Source organism: Salvelinus namaycush, chromosome 2 (genome assembly GCF_016432855.1).
Source record: "Salvelinus namaycush isolate Seneca chromosome 2, SaNama_1.0, whole genome shotgun sequence".
Taxonomy (NCBI): domain Eukaryota; kingdom Metazoa; phylum Chordata; class Actinopteri; order Salmoniformes; family Salmonidae; genus Salvelinus; species Salvelinus namaycush.
This window is the reverse complement of record NC_052308.1, coordinates 8,175,688-8,198,659: the sequence shown is the minus strand read 5'-3', so window position 1 is coordinate 8,198,659 and position 22,972 is coordinate 8,175,688. Positions and strand designations below refer to the sequence as shown.

General features: G+C 42.2%; 1 protein-coding gene across 1 annotated transcript in view; it reads right to left on the bottom strand.

Annotated features, from left to right (window-relative positions):
* The window catches only part of igfn1.4 (immunoglobulin like and fibronectin type III domain containing 1, tandem duplicate 4), a 39,075-nt gene that overhangs the window by 6,073 nt on the left and 10,030 nt on the right, over positions 1-22,972 (bottom strand). The window contains exons 4-19 of the mRNA XM_038968418.1: positions 17,143-17,282; positions 16,871-16,970; positions 16,580-16,664; positions 16,282-16,468; positions 15,964-16,077; positions 15,492-15,660; positions 12,337-12,609; positions 11,983-12,213; positions 11,613-11,672; positions 2,639-2,754; positions 2,311-2,452; positions 1,923-2,216; positions 1,502-1,801; positions 957-1,136; positions 538-666; positions 268-347 (exon numbers count right to left, since the gene is read on the bottom strand). Of these exons, the coding sequence (XP_038824346.1) occupies positions 268-347; positions 538-666; positions 957-1,136; positions 1,502-1,801; positions 1,923-2,216; positions 2,311-2,452; positions 2,639-2,754; positions 11,613-11,672; positions 11,983-12,213; positions 12,337-12,609; positions 15,492-15,660; positions 15,964-16,077; positions 16,282-16,468; positions 16,580-16,664; positions 16,871-16,970; positions 17,143-17,282 (2,600 nt within the window). The remainder of the gene's footprint in view (positions 1-267; positions 348-537; positions 667-956; positions 1,137-1,501; positions 1,802-1,922; positions 2,217-2,310; positions 2,453-2,638; positions 2,755-11,612; positions 11,673-11,982; positions 12,214-12,336; positions 12,610-15,491; positions 15,661-15,963; positions 16,078-16,281; positions 16,469-16,579; positions 16,665-16,870; positions 16,971-17,142; positions 17,283-22,972) is intronic.

Genomic DNA, 22,972 nt, shown 5'->3' with positions numbered 1-22,972 from the left:
AACGTTGCTCAATTGGTATCAAGGAATCTAACGTGTGCCAGGAAAACATTCTCCACTGCCGTTGGTCCAGGCAGGATGTGGCCATGGACTCATGCTGCTTATTCCAAATGCTGACTCTGCCATCAGCAGACCATTACAAGGCAATGTGTTTCCACTCCTCGTAATACTTCTAGGTATTATTGCACTGTTGGAGCTAGAAACACAAGCGATAACATCTGCAAATCTGTGTACACGACCAATAAACTTAGATTTGATTTTGTTGATTACCTCATAGAAAACTTTGATTCTCACAGAGTTTCCCGCCCTGATCACCATGAAGTCCTCTGGATCTTTGAATATAGGCCTCACTGAAAAACAAACAAACACAATCCTTTGAGACAAGCAACGTCTTAGGAAGTGTTCCACACTGGCCATACATTGGTTCTGACAGTGGATTTTCTTCCTCCAGACTGAGGCTAACAACATTTTAAGTTCAGTGCTGGTTGACATCTCTTACTTCTACAGACTGCATGCAGATGGATCATTGAGGAGACTTACTGTTGGGATTCTTTGCAGTCACCATCACAGAGGGGAGACTGAACTCTCCCGCCCCAGAAACGTTGATGGCCGATACCCTGAACTCGTACTCCGCCCCCTCAACAACATCCTTCACTGCATACTCCAGCACTATGGTTGTAGACAAGAAAATGTATTTGAAAGGTAACATCTGTATCCTTATTTCATCCAGCTTCCAGAACAAAGTATTCTGAATGACATCAATTTAATTTACATTCTTAATTTAAGGTTAGGGTTAAGGGTGGTTAAGATTAGGGTTAGGTTTAAAATCCGATTTTATGACTTTGTGACTGTGCCAGCTAATGATTACCCCACAGACCATGCCAACCTGATGATGGGCATGATGTGTTAAATTTTCACCATCAAAAAAAGACCAACAATTTATAATCTGTAATCCAGACCTTCAATAGGCTCAGTTACTGGGTTCAAAGCAATCCACTGAGCTGTGTCCTTTTTGCGTTTTTCCAGTTGATAACCATTAATCTTAATTCCTCCGTCATCCTCCGGGGGCTCCCATTTCAGGTTGATGCAGGTCTTTGACGCGCTGACCACTTTTGGTGCTCCAGGTCGGCCAGCAAATACTAATAAATGGAGGTGAGATAACAATGAAAACAATGAACAAGTACGGTAGAGATGGAGTCCCATTGAGGAATGAGGCTCACCATTGGCTCACCCAAGTAACACACTTTTTTACACTCTCAGGTACTCATAGAGTGAATGGACCAATGTTTCGGCATGTGGACCAATGTTTCGGCATGTGGACCAATGTTTTGGCATGTGGACCAATGTTTCGGCATGTGGACCAATGTTTTGGCATGTGGACCAATGTTTCGGCATGTGGACCAATGTTTCGGCATGTGGACCAATGTTTCGGCATGTGGACCAATGTTTCGGCATGTGGACCAATGTTTTGGAATGAGGGTGTTTCTCTTCAGATTCTACTCACTCAATATGCCAGCCATTGTTTCCTCAGTCTGCAGTGCATCACTGGTCCCCTCTGGGTTCACTGCGTAGATCTTGTAGATGTACAGTTTCCCATGGACCACATTCCTGTCCCTGTAGGTGGTTTTGTCAGCTGCGACATCCCCCATCTTCTTCCACACGGTCTGTCCTAGCTGCTGGCGCTCAATGATGTAGTTAGTCACTGGGGAGCCACCGTTGTCCTTAGGAGCACCCCATTGCAGCTCAATCACAGTGGAGGTGGTCTCCAAGATTTCCACCGGGCCTTCTGGTGGGCCGGGCTTGTCTGTCGGGGACACATTGTGGTACAGTATGACCTTAAACGTGTTGCAGAAGTATTTCTAGATGTAAACTTTTCACCACACACATAGCCTAGAGAAAAATCAACAACAATTTGTTTTTTTCACCAAGGACAATCAGTCGAGATGTGGCCTCTATAGTGCCGAATGGGTTTTTGAGTTGAATCTTGACCTCTCCAGCGTCGGAACGCAGACACTCCCGGAGCAGCAGCCGGCTGTGGTTGACCTCCTTCACCAACTTCACCCCACCACCATCCTTCAACTCTTTGCCATCCTTAAACCATTTCACCTCCAAGTTGTCCTGTGGTGTATAAGGCATCTTCCAGGATGCATTCTGGCCCACTTTTACTGTCACAGGCTTAGAAAACTTGTGGAGGTCATCAGCATCAACGCCAGGTAATTCTAGGATGTAAAAGAAAGAAACACACCACTGCTTAATGCTCCATAGTCCACCAAACTAAAATGTAAGGTAGAGTTCAAAGTGCAGCCGACATACCTCCCACAGTGACTTTTGCCTCTGATTTAAATCCTCCCGCTTCAAAGTGATAGACTCCAGTGTCGTCTTCACTACTGTTATGAATGGTCAGCGTGTGTCTCGTTCCGTCTTTCACTATGGCTATTCCATCTGTGGTGGATAACTGAAAAGGCAAAGACAAAGTAAGGTAAAATTCTTTGTGATAAAAAAAAGAGCTCAATTGAAATGTTTTGTCTACTTATGGAATTTTTTCAAGGTCAGGTCAGTGTCAGGACCAACTTGGCGACCTATTCAACGGAATTGAATCTCGTGAACACTGTAGTAATAATTTCTGCTATAAAGCCAAAACCTTCTCTCCATCCTTGAACCAGGCCCCATCAACTTCATGGCTCATCTCACAAACCAGTTCACCTTTCTTGCCACGGAGAGCAAAGAGATCCGAGAGTCCACTCTTAATGCTGCATCCTACACAGCACAATATACAACACAATTAGCATTTATGCATTGGTTTGAATTCACAGCTAATACTAGGGGAGTAATGGAGTAATCTACTGAGAAGAAAATACTGAAGTCAAGATACCGTTCTGTTGTTAGCTGTTTTCTAATGAAGCAATAAGGTCAGAGGCGGTGTGGTATATGGCCATATACCACGGCTAAGGGCTGTTCTTTTCACGATGCAACGCGGAGTGCCCCGACACAGCCCTTAACCGTGGTATATTGGCAATATATCACAAACCCCCGAGGTGCCTTATTGCTATTATAAACTGGTTACCAACGTAATTAGAGCAGTAAAAATATATGTTTTGTCATACCCATGGTATACGCTCTAATATACCATGGCTGTCAGCCAATCAGCATTCAGGGCTCAAACCACCCAGTTTATAATGTTACATGCTTTTACTCATGTGAATGCTTTTACTCATCCGGTCTATGTGTGTTAAGAACACAATGAGCAGCATATTAATGCACGTACAGTATATAAACTAACCTTACAAAAATAAGAAAATATACTTTGAAATTGATGATTGAATCACAATTTCTACAGACTACTAGTCTGGACTACAGTCATGTATTAAGACTCTGGACAAAGATTTCCCAATTACCTGTTTCCACTTGCTTAAAGGATACATAGTTAAATATCATTATCATGGTTAATGATCATTATCATAGACATAGTTAAATATCATTATCATAGTTAAATATCATTATCATGGGTAAATATCATGCTACTGTGATCTGGATTAGGATGGGCTTAGTAATCAACAGTTTCTCAGTAGGGCCACATAGGGTTTTTAGTAACAATCCGTAAACGGACAAAATGCACACACTGTGGGGTCCGAGAAACGTCTAAGTTACAATGTCATTGCACATCCCACCACACATCTAAGTAGGGCACACCTGGCCTATCAACTAGTCATCAAGGACCTGTTTATGATGGGATGGGACAAAAGCCTACACACACGGCACCTCTCCAGGACAGGGAGGGGTGAACAGTAGAAAAGGTGACTGCAATTCAAAGTCAAAGTTGTTTGAGGATTAAAGTATGCTTTCGCATACAGGTTATTGTGGAATCCTCTTCTTTGTTGTATATAAAAACACCACTGGAAGCATTTCAGTTCATATATTCACATCCAAAAGAGAATGAGATCATATGCAAAAAAAGTTCAATGCAATAGTTTTGACGAGCCAGTAATATATTAATTGAATGTAGATATGCTTTTAGAAACACTCTAAAATGCCTCAGTAATTCAGATTCAAATGATTTCATATGAATAACTTAATGTTATTCATATATGTTATTGCAACCATTCGATGCTCCATATCTCACTTACCACTTATTAGAAACACTCTAAAATTCCTGAATAATCAGATTCAGCAGATTTCATATGAATAGCATAATGTTATTCATATATGTTATTGCATCCATTCAATATTCAATTGAATCTCGCAAAATCTTACCAGTACTGTCTCCGACCGGCTGGCCAGGCACAGTGGGCGCCGGTGGGCCTTCATTATTTGACTGTCCTATTAATGATTACAACCAGACAACTCTCATTTTCTAATATTTCATTTCAGTCTCTACTTTAAAATGCAGTTATACTATAGAGTGCATTTGTAAAGTATTCAGACCCGGACCCTTTTTCTACATTATGTTATGTTACAGAAATATTCTGAAATGGATTTTAAAAAATCCTCATCAATCTACACACCATACCCCATAATGACAAAGCGAAAACTGTTTTTTAGAAATGCTTCCAAATGTATTAAAAATAAAAAACAGAAATACCCTATTTACCTAAGTTTTCAGACCTTTTGCTATGAGACACAAAATTGAGCTCAGGTCCACCCTGTTTCCATTGATCATCCTTGAGATGTTTCTACAACTTGATTGGAGTCCACCTGTGGTAAATTCAATTGATTGGACATGATTTGGAAAGGCACACATCTGTCTATATAAGGTCCCACTGTTGACAGTGCATGTCAGAGCAAAAACCAAGCCATGAGGTCGAAGGAATTGTCCGTAGAGCTCCGAGACAGGATTGTGTCGAGCCACAGATCTGAGGAAGGGTACCAACAACTTTCTGCACCATTGAAGATCCCTAAGAACACAGTGGCCTCCATCATTCTTAAATGGAAGAAGTTTGAAACCACCAAGACTGGAGCTGGCCACCAAGCCAAACTGAGCAATCGGAGGAGAAGGTCCTTGGTCAGGGAGGTGACCAAGAATCCGATGGTCACTCTGACAGCACTCCAGAGTTCCTCTGTGGAGATATGAGAACCTTCCAGAAGGACAACCATCTCTGCAGCATTCCATCAATCAGTCCTTTATGGTAGAGTGGCCAGATGGAAGCCAATCCTCAGTAAAAGGCACATGAATGTCCTTGAGTGTTCCAGCCAAAGCCCGGACTTTAACCCAATGGAAAATCTCTGCAGAGGCCTGAAAATAGCTGTGCAGCGATGCTCCACATCTAACCTGACAGAGCTTGAGAGGATCTGCAGTGAAGAATGGGAGAAACTGCCCAAATACAGTTGTGCCAAGCTTGTAGCGTCATACCCAAGAAGACTCAAGGCTGTAATAACTGCCAAAGGTGCTTCAACAAAGTACTGAGTATAAGGTTTGAATACTTATATAAATGTGATATTTCTGTTTTTTTTATATACATTTGCCAAAATGTCTAAACAGTTTTTGCTTCGTCATTATGGGGTATTGTGTGTAGATTGATGAGGGAAAAAAACGATTTAATCAATTTTAAGAATAACGCTGTAAGGTAACATGTGGATAAAGTCAAGGGGTCTGAATAGTTTCCAGATGCACTGTATGTAGACACTCAGGTTGAGCTATCAGATAGAAATGGGGTTAAAACAAATAAAAAGTAGGATTATGTTATTTTACATTTTGACCAACTGGTGGAGTTAATGCTAAAAATGTTATCTATTAATTTCTAGATTTTGGTAAAATGACATTGTTAAGTAATGAAGCGGTACATAACAAAATTGAGGTAAATTGAGCACAAATATAACTCTTATCTCAGTAAGGTTATTGGGTCAATGCAATTCTCAGTATCTCTTACCACTGTTCCCACTGCCTCCATCACCTTCTCCAGATCCATCTAAATCCCCTACCAGTGGTTATAACTAGTTAATAGGGGTTCCATTTATAACTGATATGTTTAAATCCTTTCATTTACTCAGCAAAACATTTGTGTCTAAAACTTAGCTAACATGAAAACAATACAGCATTCTTCCCCATATGCAAATAGGATTACAATTGTTTCGTATATATTATTGTTGCATACTTACCTTCAACAGGAGTTCAGTAAATTCAGTAATATTAACTAAATACGGTTAACTAAGATTAACCACTAGAATACCACTTAGATTTTACAAACTGTTATACCGTAGATGAGTGTATTACAATTGACCAATGATGTGTCAATTGCACTTAAGATTAATAAAGTATCAGAAAATACAGTATTTTGTGTTTACAACTTTAAATGTTTTCACGAGGGCGACAGCAAGGCCTACTGACAAAAGCATGACACTAAAAGTATAAGCGTAAAATACACATAGATTAGAGATGGGCAACTGGTGGCCTGCGGGGGCTCACAGCTCCTTTTTGTAGGCCCACGGACCAGTAAGAATAAATACCCCCAAAAATATACACTCAGTCAGGGCCTCAATCTACTGTTGAGTTAGAATAATAGAATACTCAAGTTGCATTTTTGAAATGTGGTTGTGTGTCAGCAGCCACTCAATTAGCCCATGTCAGCTAAATTTGTTTTGACTGGTAAATAGAAAGCACATTTTAGAAAGCACAGTGTCTGTGTTCATTCTGCAATGTACTGTGAGTGTTACACATTGCATTACAATCCCTGGGTATGCTTGTGATGATTAGGAGTTACAATAATGGCATAATGGAAGAGAACCAAGCAGCAGAAACGGACTAGTAAACACATAGAACAAAACTATAAAGTCAAGCAACCACTCTGAACGAATTACACTATGAATCATGGTGTAATACAACAAACCAAATACATTGAGGTGACCTGCCCTCAACAATGGGACATTGTTGGCTGATCATGAAGGTAAACCCAAAATCAAGTGCAGTGTTTCTCAACCTCTCAATCCAGTAAGCTGTGGTCTTCCTCCTTAAAAGACCACTTTGTTCAAACTAGCACTTTAGAGCTGATGGAATCATTCACAGTGAAACATCCTAGGAACCAGTCAACAACGTGCCAGTCCATGGACCGGAGGTTGGAGGTTGAGAGACGCTGGTCTAGTCTACAAACCACTATAAGGTATCAGTTGTTTTGAAGTGCTGTGAAGTTTAGAGACTATGTATCTATGGAGTGGACAAACAAGATCCTCAATCATGAGTAAACACACAGACTGTCCAAGCCATTATGTCTCAAATGGCTTCCATATTTGACATGGTATCCATGCAGAGGTAAACACATCCCTCATAATATCTTACCCTCATTATCCACGGATTTATGGTCAGACCCTTTAACTGCCGGTCCCTGTTTTGGAGCTCCTACAGTTTTAACCACCATCACAACTAGTCAATGACTGTCAGAAATGCATTTTAAATTATATATTCCATGCCAAATATGCTATATGATACTTCAGGGTAAATATCAATGAACTACAACATGACCTTGGATAATAACAAATACTGAAAACACAATTTAAGATTTTGTTGTAGAGACAAGTTACATATTGCACATTTAAAACATCAACGTATGAGCCAATTATAATAATAATATTAATAATAATCTCTATGACAGTTATGCTTCAGTCATGGTGAGCAAACTTTAACGTTGAAATTCACTTTGAAATAAAATCTGGCATGCTCAACTCTGGGTGCTGTGGCCCAGCAGTAATCCAACTTTAACAAATCAAGATGGCCAACACTCAAAAAAACAGATTACTATTGATTTAGATCTTATCATAACAGCCGTCTGAAGGACGTCACAAAGCCTTCTCCAGCTAACTTTATTCAGTCAGCTGGAATGTTTATTCTTGTCATCCGTTATACTAGCGATCAGTGTCCTTAGCTGTTTGGGAAGCCTCTAACACCTTAGCTTCAGATTTTTCTCCAGTGCATGGATTCTAATTGTTTCATTTATATTATTGTTGCACATACTTACCTTCAACAGGAAAAATTCATAATATTAACTAACTAAAATCTGCAAAGATAACCAAGTAGAATAACATTTAAATTTGACAAAATGTTATAGATGAGAACATTCAAATTTACCAATGATGTGTCGTCCATTGCACTTAAGATGTTGTGAATAAAGTGTCCGAAATACAGTATTTTGTGTTTACAACTTTAAATGTTTTCATGAGGGCGACTCAGTCGGGGTCTCAATTTACTGTTGAGAGTCAGAATAGAATACACAAGTAGAATTTTGAAATTTGGTTGTGCATCAGCAGTCACTCAATTTGCCCATGTCAGCATTTTTTTATTTTTTGGGGGTAAATTAGTTTAGCGGCCAGCTATCTAAAATTGTAGTAAGCATGGTCAAATTACCGAACAGGGGTGTGACCATTGATAATCAGTTATCATATAAAAAAAATGGAAACATTTGACTCCTCCTTATGGCAACATGTTCAGAATTGCAGAAAATTAACTTCAAAACTGATTTTTTTTCTCTTCGCTGTCACAAGGGGCCGCTAAAACGTTTTGCTCGGAAGGTGTGTGGGGGAAGAGAGGGGGGTGGGGGTTGGTACGCAGACCCACGAGTCACTGCGGCCCTTAATGATGAGTTCCATTTTTTGTAGCCCCCACACACAACAAGGTTGCCCTTCCCTGACATAGATGATGCAATATGATACAAAACACGTAATAGAAAGCACATTTTAGAAAGAACAGTGTCTGTGTTCAATCTGCAATCTAATGAGAGTGTTACACATTGCATTACAATCCCTGAGTATGCTTGTGATGATTAGTAGTCACAATAACGGCATAAAGGATTAGAACCAAGCAGCAGAAACGGACTAGTAGACACATAGAACAAAACAAAATTATAAAGTCAAGCAACCACACTGAATTAATTACACTATGAATCATGGTGTAATACAACAAAACAAATACATTGACGTGACCTGACCTCAACAATGGGACATTGTTGGCTGATCATGAAGGTAAACCCAAAATCAAGTGCAGTGTTTCTCAACCTCTCAACCCAGTAAGCGGTGGTCCTTCCTCCTTAAAAGACCACTTTGTTCAAATTAGCACTTTAGAGCTGATGGAATCATTCACAGTGAAACATCCTGGGAACCAGTCAACAACGTGCCAGTCCATGGACCGGAGGTTGGAGGTTGAGAGACACTGGTCTAGTCTACAAACCACTATAAGGTATCAGTTGTTTTGAAGTGCTGTGAAGTTTAGAGACTATGTATCTATGGAGTGGACAAACAAGATCCTCAATCATGAATAAAACACACAGACTGTCAAAGCCATTATGTCTCAAATGGTTTCCATATTTGACATGGTATCCATGCAGAGGTAAACACATCCCTCATAATATCTTACCCTCATTATCCACGGATTTATGGTCAGACCCTTTAACTGCCGGTCCCTGTTTTGGAGCTCCTACAGTTTTAACCACCATCACAACTAGTCAATGACTGTCAGAAATGCATTTTAAATTATATATTCCATGCCAGATATGCTATATAATACTTCAGGGTAAATATCAATGAACTACAACATGACCTGGAAGGAGATAATAGTAATGATCAGGATACAGTTCAGACAGAATCGGCTACTCTAGCGTGCATGTCCATGTATTGTACATGGATAATAGTAAATACTGAAAAGAGAATTTAAGATTTTGTTGTAGAGACAACTTACCTATTGCACATTTAAAGCATCAACCTATGAGCCAAGTATCATAATAATAATAATCTCTATGACAGTTATGCTCCTCAGTCATGGTGAGAACTTTTACGTTGTAATTCACTTTGAATAGAATATCTGGCATGCTCAACTCTGGGTGCTGTGGCCCTGCAGTAATCCAACTTTAACAAGCCAAGATGGCCAACACTCAAAAAAAACTGATTACTATTGATTTAGATCTTATCATAAGAGCCGTCTGAAGGACGTCACAAAGCCTTCTCCAGCTAACTTTATTCAGTCAGCTAGAATGTTTATTCTTGTCATCCGTTATACTAGCGATCAGTGTCCTTAGCTGTTGGGGAAGCCTCTAACACCTTAGCTTCAACTTTAACTCCAGTGCATGGATTCTAATTGTTTCATTTATATTATTGTTGCACATACTTACCTTCAACAGGAAAAATATATAATATTAACTAACTAAAATCAACATTGATTACCCACTAGAATAACATTTAGATTTGACAGAATGTTATTGATGTGTGCATTAAAATTGACCAAGGACATGTTATCAATTGCACTTAAGATGTGGTGAATACAGTGTCAGAAAATACAGTATTTACAACATTAAATGTTTTCATGAGGGCGACAGCAGGCCCTACTGACAAAAGCATGACACTAAAAGTATAAGCGTAAAATACACATATCAGGGATGGACAACTGTCGGCCCGCGGGTGGCGCATGGCCCCCTTTTTGTATTTCCACGGACCAATAATAATAAATACAAAAATATATATTAACATTTTTGGGGGAACTCAGTCGGGGTCTCAACTTACTGTTGAGAGTCAGAATAATAGAATACACAAGTAGAATTTTGAAATTTGGTTGTGCATCAGCAGTCACTCAATTTGCCCATGTCAGCTAAACATTTTTAGATTGGTAAATTAGTTTAGCGGCCAACTATCTAAACTTGTAGCATGCGCGGTCGAATTACCGAACAGGGTGGGGCCCATTGATCGTCAGTTGTCATATAAAAAAATACAAACATTTGACTTCTCCCTATGGCAACATGTTCAGAATTGCAGGAAATTAACTTTAGAACTGATTTCTTTCTCTTCACTGTCACGAGGGGCCGCTAAAACGTTTAGCTCACAAGGTGTGTGGGGGGGGTACGCAGACCCACGAGCCACTGCGGCTACTCATGATGAGTTCTGTTTTTTGTAGCCCCCACACACATCAAAGTTGCCCTTCCCTGACATAGATGATGCAATATGATACAAAAAACATAATAAAAAGCACATTTTAGAAAGCACAATGTCTGTGTTCATTCTGCAATCTAATGAGAGTGTTACACATTGCATTACAATCCCTGAATATGCTTGTGATAATTAGTAGTCACAATAACGGCATAAAGGATTAGAACCAAGCAGCAGAAACGGACTAGTAAACACATAGAACAAAACAAAATTATAAAGTCAAGCAACCACACTGAATTAATTACACTATGAATCATGGTGTAATACAACAAACCAAATACATTCACGTGACCTGACCTCAACAATGGGACATTGTTGGCTGATCATGAATGTAAACCCAAAATCAAGTGCAGTGTTTCTCAACCTCTCAACCCAGTAAGCTGTGGTCCTTCCTCCTTAAAAGACCACTTTGTTCAAATTAGCACTTTAGAGCTGATGGAATCATTCACAGTGAAACATCCTAGGAACCAGTCAACAACGTGCCAGTCCATGGACCGGAGGTTGGAGGTTGAGAGACGCTGGTCTAGTCTACAAACCACTATAAGGTATCAGTTGTTTTGAAGTGCTGTGAAGTTTAGAGACTATGTATCTATGGAGTGGACAAACAAGATCCTCAATCATGAATAAAACACACAGACTGTCAAAGCCATTATGTCTCAAATGGCTTCCATATTTGACATGGTATCCATGCAGAGGTAAACACATTCCTCATAATATCTTACCCTCATTATCCACGGATTTATGGTCAGACCCTTTAACTGCCGGTCCCTGTTTTGGAGCTCCTACAGTTTTAACCACCATCACAACTAGTCAATGACTGTCAGAAACACATTTTAAATTATATATTCCAATCCATTTATGCTGTAGATACTTCAGGGTAAATAGCAATGAACTACAACATGACCTGGAAGGAGATAATAGTAATGATCAGGATACAGTTCAGACAGGACCACGTACTCTAGCGTACATGTCCATGTATTGTACATGGATAATAGCAAATACTGAAAAGAGAATTTTAAGATTTTTTTCTACAATATGACCTGGAATAAGATTCAGATGGATCTCTGTCATACTTGCAATCAGTGTCCTTACCTGTTTGGGAAGCCTCTACCCCCTTAACTTTAGCTTTAGCGGAAGTCTCAGGTGCTGCAGTGGCATTAGCCGCTCTCTCGTCCTTGATTGCTTTCACCTTCTCCATCAGCACCTCTCTGTCTGCCGTGTTTTTAACTGCCTGCTCTTGGGCAATCGCCGTCAGGTCAACTCCAGCTCCTCCTGCCCTTGTGGTTTTACGTTGTTTCTTTTTGCCGGGTTCACCCTTGTCGGCTGGACCAAAGACATGACCGGAGAGATTGAGTGGGTCAAACATGGGTCAAACATGGAGTCAACATGGAGTCAACATGAAGTGGAATGACAGCGAAATGATACTGGTGCAGTACATCATCTTACCTTCAACAACAAGAAAGGCATTGCAAGATTTGATTCCTGCCACAGCGGCATAGATGCCTTTGTCCACCATAGCAACGTCTTTAATGATTAGTCTGTGGATGAGCTTGTCTTCTGAAACCTCAATATCATATTTATCCCCTGCCTCCAATGGTAAGTTCTTGCCAACCCACATGATCTTGCCAAAGGGCTGTGACAGGACACACTCAAACACAGCATCCTCTCTCTCCATGGCCTTACACTCCTGAATCTTGACCAGGAAGTCCACCATGGGAACTGAAAAAGACACGTCATTGATAAGCGAGCAATCTGGTACCCAGTTTATTAATAACTAAACATGCATGGCAGACATTCTTCCTTCCTATGTATTTTTATAGATTTCGATAATATTTTAGATACACTTAAACCCATTCTCATTTAGACAATGTCTGTATACAATTATTCAATTATTGAACATACGATGCTTGCAAAATAGTCATCCATTGTTATTGCCCTACACAACTCTCGGAATATTGACCTAAAGTGTGTGGATAGATAGCACCTTTTTTTCTAAGAGTGTATCTAGACAGTAGCAACCCGTCATTCAGGGCACCTGTTTTGAGCTACACGTTTTTAGCTATTGCGCTGTTTTTTTTGGGGGGGGTGCTGTTTTGCATGTGTCACATATCAGTTTGCAAACAATGTAAAACAAAAATCTAATTAATTGAGTCATGGAGTTAATAAAGCTGCATACAAACACGGTCTCTTTTTTGCTTTCTTGATTAAGGCAGCTCCAAAATACAGGTGTTTCTGCTTTCTGTGGCGGTGGGGCAGCCAGCGAAAAATATGCCGTGTAGGAGTTGGTAATGTTCTCTAGTTGCTCCATGTTTGGCTCAGTGTTCTGTCATTCATGGGGATATTACTCCACCGCCAAATCTAAGGGTAGAGCTCGAAATGTCAAGCCCCTTGGGTGCTGCCATAGAGTTACATTAGAAGTGCCCATCCAAGAAGGCTCAAGGTTATTGGCCACAGACAAAATGACGTCAAATCACATTATATCTACAGGAGCTTTGATTGGACTGAACATCATACTTTCAAAATCTTAGCAGTCATCATCATGAATCAAGTCGACAATCTACTGGCAAATCATTTCATTTAATAATATATTTAGGGCTAGGGTCTATTTTCCTGAATTTCCGCCTGACTGACGTGCCCAAAGTAAACTGCCTGTTACTCAGGCCCAGAAGCCAGGATATGCATATAATTGGTAGCATTGGATAGAAAACACTTTGAAGTTTGTAGAAATGTTCAAATCATGTATGAGACTATAACACAATTGATATGGCAGTCAAATATCCAAAGAAAAACCAACCAGAATTTATAATGTAAAGCTATGGGTTTTATGTAATTCCAGCTCCCATATTGCAATTCCTATGGCTTCCACTAGATGTCACCAGTCTTTGTTCATTGTTTCAAGCTTGTTTCTTCAAAAATGAGCAAGAATTTTGAGTTTTTGTACAAAGAGTCCCGGTACAATATCAGTCTGTTGGCGCAACGAAGAGGATGCTCGCTTAATCATTTTACTTTTCTATTGACAATACTTCTTTCCGTATGAAATATTATAGTTTATTAACATTTTAGGATACCTGAAGATTAAATAGAAACGTAGTTTGACTTGTTTAACAAAGTTTAGCGGTAGCTTTTTGGACTACTTTGTCTGCAAGTTGAACGAGTGGATTACTGAAATCGATGGCGCCAACTAAACAGACTTTTTGGGATATAAAGAAGGATTTTATCTAACAAAACGACTATTCATGTTGTAGCTGGGACCCTTGGAATTGCAAACAGAGGAAGATTTTCAAGAGTAAGTGATTTATTTGATTTGTGCCCTGCTCAAAACAACTGTTAACTCGGAACTGGGAAATTTGAGTTCAAGACAAAAACGAGCTCCGACTGGGAAAATACATTTTAAAAATGGCCATCCAACTCGGAATTGTAAGTTGGGAACTCGGGCCTCTTTCTAGAGCTACGATCTGAAGATAACTAACGTCATCATGATTCCTACAAAAAAAATTTCGAGTTCCCAGTTGTCTTGAAAACACATTAAATCCAGAGAATGCCAGACGTTAATAACAAAATTTGCCCATGAAGGACCGCCATGCCACCTTCCTGTTCAATTGAGCAAAGCACAACAATGTGAGTCCAAAAATGTATTGTATGCTGCTGCATAAATTATATAATATGCCAGGGAGATATGTATACCGTAGCTAAGAAAGTAATACTAAGTGTATGTTGTGTAGTACGCTGTTAGTAGCCCATGTGCCTCACCCTAATAATTCTGATTATTTTCCCCTCTTAATTTCACCTACTGTTCTGACTTGGTGGTGCACATGTAGCCTATAAACTGTTTTAGAAAAATGTAACCATCGAATATTGTAAGAGCTTTCATTGTCTGCCTATATGGCCCCTTTATTTATCATACGGTTCTGACTTGGTGTACAGGGAAAACACTGTAAGAACAGCCCATGTTCTGAATTCTGTCTCTGTACATTTTAAAAGTGCTGAAAAAATTGTTATATTGACTATGTCCGTCCTAGCTCGCTCATTAATGTCTTAATCGAAATTACAGATTGCCTGTTATCTGCTTGTCATCACCTTTTGTCATAGTTTGTACATCTCAATTGTCAGTAGGAACCACATTTGTTTAAGCAAGTCAGCCATCTTTTTTTAAAAAGGCAGTAAATGAGGCTGAATGAACTGTTTCACTGCCAGACAAGGCTCCGCTGATAGCCAGGTGTAGCAGTGGTAAGGTGTTGGGACTGCTGTTGGGACTTTCTGTAGGCCCTAACAGTTTGTGGGCACCGTTTGTCACCGTTATAGTGCAATTATAGTATTGTTTAGTGTTGCGTTGTGTAGTGTATTTGCTGGCATGCATCCCAAATTTTGTTTTTTGGTTGGCCCCAAGATTTACATGCTAAAATCGCCACTGTATCTAGAACCATATAAGGTCCTTTGGCTGTCGGAATAGGACAACCCTTTGAAGAACCCTTTTTGGTTCCAGGTAGAACCCTTTTGGGTTTGAGGTAGAACCCTTTCTACAGAGGTTTCTACTAAAAAAGAGTTATCCTATGGGGACAGCCAAAGAACCCTTTTATCTAAGATTGTATTGCTGAACTTACTCTTAAAATCGGTGGAGAATACATTTACGTCCTCAACATCCACCTGGTAGAGCCCAGCGTCATCAGGAAACAGATCCCTTATGCTGAACTGATACTTTCGGCCCACTATCTTTAGGCTGTGTTTGATTGTATCTCCCAACTCCTTGCTGTATGGAATCATCACTCCATCCTGTGGGGAGAATTGGGAAAACACAGTGGAATGAACAACTGTCATCAGCAACAGAACTGTACTGTCTTTGCCAAGTCTTTTACTGTGGATTTTACTGCATCTTTAAGTCAGTTCACATGAACGACAGAAAGTCAAGTTGCATACTACGTCATTGGTAGCATTCATTCACCAACAGAAAATGAACTATGGTAGCAATTTACATTGTGATAGATTCACACAAGTTACGTAGATAGATTGACTAAAAATGAAATTAAGATCCTACATCTGTATGTACAACCTTCTTCCACTGTCCATGAGTCTAACCTTGTAGAGGAAGATCCTGCTGCTTTGTTCAATGAGATCCATGTCTATTGAAAAGGTTGCACAGCCATCGGGTCCAACTTCAATAGGTTTCAGGTTAGCTAGGTATTCAATGAACTGAATAAAAGTAAACATGAAAAAAACTATGAATTATACGGAGAAACGACATTGTATGGATGAAATGTGTATACAAATGAAAAATGACCACTACTTTAGTATCGAGATTTACTCAGCCCCCTGAACTCTCTATGATCTCAGGAATTTAAGCTTGTGATATTGATATGTTTACTATGAATAACAATGACATTATAACAGGCAAACCTGTGCTTGCTCTTCCTCTCTTTCCTTCTTCATCTCATTCAGTGTCTTCAGCATAAAGCGGAAGTCAGTGACTCCAAACTCCAACATGAGGCTCTCATAGTCTTTCTTGTCAGCACTTATCAAGAGTTCCCAAAACTTTGGATCTATTTCTCCATCTTCTTTCTTTTCCATTTTGGGACGAATTTTACTATTATGACAACAACAAAAAATGTTGTCAATGCTTATGTTTACAGTTATTAAAAGTTTAAATAAAGCATACACAATTGTTACTGAAATATAAATAAAACCATGGCAATACCTTTTTCTCTTCAGTACAGATTTAAAATCTGCAGCAGCCGCCACTGGTTTTAACTGTGAGTCCGCTTGTCCTTTCTTGAACCCAACTAAAAGATAGAAAGATTATATTTTAAGCTAGTATATTGTAAAGACTTGAACGAGTACATACATTGGCATAATTATGTCCGGACTTTGTTTAATCAATACATTTATTCTTATTTGATTTTTGGTTAGAAATAATGTGAAGAAAGTGCTAACCTCAAATTAACACTACCCCTCTTTCCACAGAAAACATTTTCATCTGGCCTCTTACCTTCAATAACATTGAGGACCACTGTGACCACTGCTCTTCCAAACTCATTAGCTGCAAAGCATTTGTAGGTGTCTGCTTGTTCTGGTTTTACATTGGCCATCTGTTGAAAAAACAAACACAGTTCTTGATTTGAAGTCCATTAAAGAGCTCCAGCCTGCATCCAATCATTATTTGAACAAAATGAGTGATTGATTTCATATTTCATAAATGTTTTTACAATGTATATTCACATTATTGTGCATCCATATAATGTGGTTACTGTTCTTACTTGCCTCAAATAAGTGCTCACGTGTAGCAGGGTCATATTTTGTCACATATTTTGATGTATCTGACACATCTCCATTATTTCTGCCCCATGTCACGGTTGGTTCTGGATCTCCAATAACCAGGGCTTTGAAGAAGGCGAATTTACCTGATGAACAAGAAAGTTAAGTGCAAATAGGAAGCAATTTAGTACAAAGGCAGCGTAGTTTATTCAAGTTAATTCATTTGAATTATTCAAGACGTCTTGAGAGGGGCCATGCACAAATAGAGCTGCAACTGGAAATGTTGCTTATTAACTGTATACATGTAGCCTACATATTGTAACGGGTGTCTAGATCTTCCTCCTCCTCAGACGAGGAGAGGAGAGAAGGATCGGAGGACCAAAATGCAGTGGGTTGTGAATACATAATAGATTTATTTAAAGACGAAGACGAACACGAAAAACACTTGGAAAATTACAAAACAACAAAACGACGTAGACTGACCTAAAACATGAGAACTACAAATACACGAAGAACGCACGAAACAGGTACAGACTACAAACCAACGCTACAGTCCCGTGTGGCACGAACATACATACAGACACGGAAGACAATCACCCACAAACAAACAGTGTGAACAGCCAACCTATATATGGTTCTCAATCAGATGAAACGTCAAACACCTGTCTCTGATTGAGAACCATATAAGGCTGATTACAAGTGACCTAAACATAGAAACACAAAACATAGAATGCCCACCCCAACTCACGCCCTGACCAACTAAACACATACAAAAATAACATAAAACAGGTCAGGAACGTGACAGAACCCCCCCCTCAAGGTGCGAACTCCGGACGCACCAACAAAAGTCTAGGGGAGGGTCTGGGTGGGCATCTGTCCACGGTGGTGGCTCAGGTTCTGGGCGTGGTTCCCATCCCACCATAATACATCCCCGCTTCTTTATCCCCCTCACAATGACCACCCTCCTATTCCACCCACCTAATATAAGAGGCAACACAAAATTAAGGGACAGCTCCGGGACAAGGTAGCTCAGAACAGAGAGGTAGGTCAGGATAGAGAGGTAGCTCAAGATAGAGAGGTAGCTCAGGATAGAGAGGTAGCTCAGGATAGAGGGGTAACTCCGGACTGAAGGGCAGCTCCGGACAGAGAGACAGCTCTGGACTGAGGGGCAGTTCTGGATACATGGCAGCTCTGGACGCTCATGACTAGCTGACGGCTCTGGACGCTCATGAATGGCTGACGGCTCTGGACGCTCATGGCTGGCTGACGGCTCTGGACGCTCATGGCTGGCTGACGGCTCTGGACGCTCATGGCTCGCTGACGGCTCTGGCTGCTCATGGCTGGCTGACGGATCTGGCTGCTCATGGCTGGCTGACGGATCTGGCAGATCCTGTCTGGTTGGCGGCTCTGGCAGATCCTGTCTGGTTGGCGGCTCTGGCAGATCCTGTCTGGTTGGCGGCTCTGGCAGATCCTGACTGACGAATGGCTCTAGCGGCTCCTGACTGACTAACGGCTCTGACGGCTCGGGGCAGACGGGCGGCTCTAATGGCTCGGGGCAGACGGATGGCTCAGACAGCGCTGGGGAGACGGATGGCTCAGATGGCGCTGGGGAGACGGATGGCTCAGATGGCGCTGCGGAGACGGATGGCTCTGGCTGATCCTGTCTGGCGGAAGGCTTTGGCTGCTCCTGTCTGGCGGAAGGCTCTAGCGGCTCCTGTCTGGCGGAAGGCTCTAGCGGCTCCTGTCTGGCGGAAGGCTCTGTAGGCTCATGGCAGACGGGCGGCTTTGCAGGCTCATGGCAGACGGGCGGCTTTGAAGGCTCAATACAGACGGGCAGTTCATGCGGCGCTTGGCAGACGGACAGTTCAGGCGCCGTTGGGCAGACGGCAGACTCTGGCCGGCTGAGACGCACTGTAGGCCTGGTGCGTGGTACCGGAACTGGAGGTACCGGGCTAAGGACACGCACCTTCAGGCTAGTGCGGGGAACAACAACAGGGCACACTGGACTCTCGATGCGCACTCTAGGCCTGGTGCGTGGTTCCGGAACTGGAGGTACCGGGCTGAGGGCACGCACCTCAGGGCGAGTGCGGGGAGAAGGAACAGTGCGCACAGGGCTCTGGAGACGCACAGGAGGCTTGGTGCGTGGTGCCGGAACTGGAGGCACTGGGCTGGATACACACACCACAGGGAGAGTGCGTGGAGGAGGAACAGGGCTCTGGAGACGCACTGGAAACCTGGTGCGTGGTGTAGGCACTGGTGGTACTGGCCTGGAGTGAGGAGGTGGTGCCGGAAATACCGGACTGTGCAAGCGTACTGGCTCCCTTGAGCACTGAGCCTGCCCAACCTTACCTGGTTGTATGCTCCCCGTCGCCCGACCAGTGCGAGGAGGTGGAATAACCCGCACCGGGCTAGGTAGGCGAACCGGGTACACCATGCGTAAGGCTGGTGCCATGTAAGCCGGCCCGAGGAGACGTACTGGTGGCCAGATATGTAGGGCCGGCTTCATGACATCCGGCTCAATACTCAATCTAGCCCGGCCGATACGAGGAGCTGGTATGTACCGCACCGGGCTGTGCACACGTACAGGAGACACCGTGCGCTCTACTGCGTAACACGGTGTCTGCCCGTACTCCCGCTCTCCACAGTAAGTACAGGGAGTGGGCGCAGGTCTCCTACCTGACTTCGCCACTCTCCCTTCTAGCCCCCCCCCAAGAAATTTTTGGGGTTTACTCACAGGCTTTTCGGGCTTCCAGCCACGTCTCCTTGCTGCCTCCTCAAACCACCGCTCCTGGGCTTTAGCTGCCTCCCTCTCTTCCTGAGAGCGGCGATTCTCTCCTGCCTTAGCCCAGGGTCCTTTTCCAGCCAATATTTCCTCCCATGTCCATGAGTCCTGGTTTCGCTGTTGTGCTCTCCCCCGTCGCTTGGTCCTAGGTTGGTGGGTGATTCTGTAACGGGTGTCTAGATCTTCCTCCTCCTCAGACGAGGAGAGGAGAGAAGGATCGGAGGACCAAAATGCAGCGGGTTGTGAATACATAATAGATTTATTTAAAGACGAAGACGAACACGAAAAACACTTGGAAAATTACAAAACAACAAAACGACGTAGACTGACCTAAAACATGAGAACTACAAATACACGAAGAACGCACGAAACAGGTACAGACTACAAACCAACGCTACAGTCCCGTGTGGCACGAACATACATACAGACACGGAAGACAATCACCCACAAACAAACAGTGTGAACAGCCAACCTATATATGGTTCTCAATCAGATGAAACGTCAAACACCTGTCTCTGATTGAGAACCATATAAGGCTGATTACAAGTGACCTAAACATAGAAACACAAAACATAGAATGCCCACCCCAACTCACGCCCTGACCAACTAAACACATACAAAAATAACATAAAACAGGTCAGGAACGTGACACATATAGCCTACATTAGCCTACATATAGCCTACATATTTTGACAAAAATACTTGGTGGAAAAACAATCATCTTACTTGGACGATACTATAATAACTCGACTTAAGTAGGCTACAAACGCAAACACACACATACTGTAACGGCTGTTCTCCTCCTCTTCGTCCGAAGAGGAGGAGTAGAGATCAGACCAACATGCAGCGGGTTTAGAAAACATAATGAATTTATTAAACGACGAAGACGAACACGAAACAACACTTGGAATAATTACAAAATAACAAAACGAACGAAGACAGACCTGAACTAGAGAACTTACAAATAACACGAAGAACGTACGAACAGGTATAGACTACAAACCAAAACGCTACAGTCCCGTGTGGTACGAACATACATACAGACACGGAAGACAACCACCCACAAACAAACAGTGTGAACACCCTACCTTTATATGGTTCCCAATCAGAGAAACGTCAAACACCTGTCTCTGATTGAGAACCATATAAGGCTAATTACCAACGACCTAAACATAGAAACACAAAACATAGAATGCCCACCCCAACTCACGCCCTGACCAACTAAACACATACAAAAATAACAGACAACAGGTCAGGAACGTGACACATACTCTCTTATAACTGGCAGAGCTCTGTAGCAACAAACATGTTGACTCCCATCAGAGGGACATAGGCATCTTCAAAATGACTGCCCAACAACCATTAACACCTAAAACAGGTAGCCTATAATTTCAAAACAGGCAAAGCGTCAATATAGTACTAAGATTGAATCCTACTACACCGGCTCTGATGCTCGTCAGATGTGGCAGGGGTAGCAATCTACTATAAAGGGAAACCCAGCCGCGAGCTGCTCAGTGACACAAGACTACCAGACAAGCTAAATGCCTTTAATGCTCTCTTCGAGGCAAGCAACACTGAAGCATGCATGAGAGCATCAGCTGTTCCCGGACAACTGTGTGATCACGCTCTCCGTAGACGATTTGAGCAAGATTTTTAAACAGGTCAACATTCACAAAGCCACGGGGCCAGACGGATTACCAGGACGTATCTTCTTTTCAACCTATCCCTGACTGAGTCTGTAATACCTACATGTTTCAAGCAGACCACCATAGTCCCTATGCCCAAGAAAGTGAAGGTAACCTGACGAAATTATTACCGCCCCGTAGCACTCACATTGATAGCCATGAAGTGCTTTGAAAGGCTGGTCATGGCTCACCAATACCATCCTCCCGGAAACCCTAGACCCACTCCAATTCGCATACCGCCCCAACAAATCCATCTCATTCGCACTCCACACTGCCCTTTCCCACCTGGACAAAAGGAACACCTCTGTGAGATTACCGTTCATTGACTACAGCTCAGCGTTCAACACCATAGTGCCCACAAAGCTCATCACTAACTTGATCCTGGACTTCCTGACGGGCCGCCTCCAGGTGGTAAGGGTAGGCAACAACACATCTGAAAGGCTGATTGTCAACACTGGGGCCCCTCATAGGTGCGTGCTTAGTCCTCTCCTGTACTCCCTGTTCACCCACGACTGCACGGCCAAACACGACTCCAACACCATCATTAAGACTACTGACGACACAACAGTGGTAAGCCTGATCACCGACAATGACGAGACAGTCTAAAAGGAGGAGGCAGTGTGGTACAAGGACGACAACCTCTCCCTCAATGTGAGCAACACAAAGGAGTTGATCGTGGACTACAGGAAAAGGCGGGCCGAACAAGCACCGATTAACATCAACGGGGCTGTAGTGGAGCGGTTCAAGAGTTTCAAGTTCCTTGGTGTCGACATCACCAACAAACTATTAAGGGCCAAACACAGCAAGACAGTCGTGAAGAGGGCACGACAACACCTTTTCCCCCTCAGGAGACTGAAAATATTTGGCATGGATCAAAAAGTTCTACAGCTGCACCTTCGAGAGCATCCTGACTGGTTGCATCACCACCTTGTATGGCACTGCTCGTCATCCTGTCACGATCGTCATAATGAGTAGATCAAGATGCAGCGTGGTATGGTTCCATCCTCTTTATTATGAAGTGAAACTCAAAGAAAACAATAAATGCACAAAACGAAACGTGAAGCTGCTATAGTGCTCACAGGCAACTATACAAAGTCAAGATCCCACAAAACACAAAGGGGAAATGGCTGCCTAAATATGATCCCCAATCAGAGACAACGATAAACAGCTGTCTCTGATTGGGAACCATACTAGGCCAACATAGAAATATAATTACCTAGCCACCCTAGTCACACCCCGACCTAACCAACATAGAAAATAAAAAGCTCTCTATGGTCAGGGCGTGACACATCCGACCGTAAGGCTCTACAGAGGGTAGTGCGTATGGCCCAGTACATCATAGACAGCACGGCAAGTGGTACGATAGCAC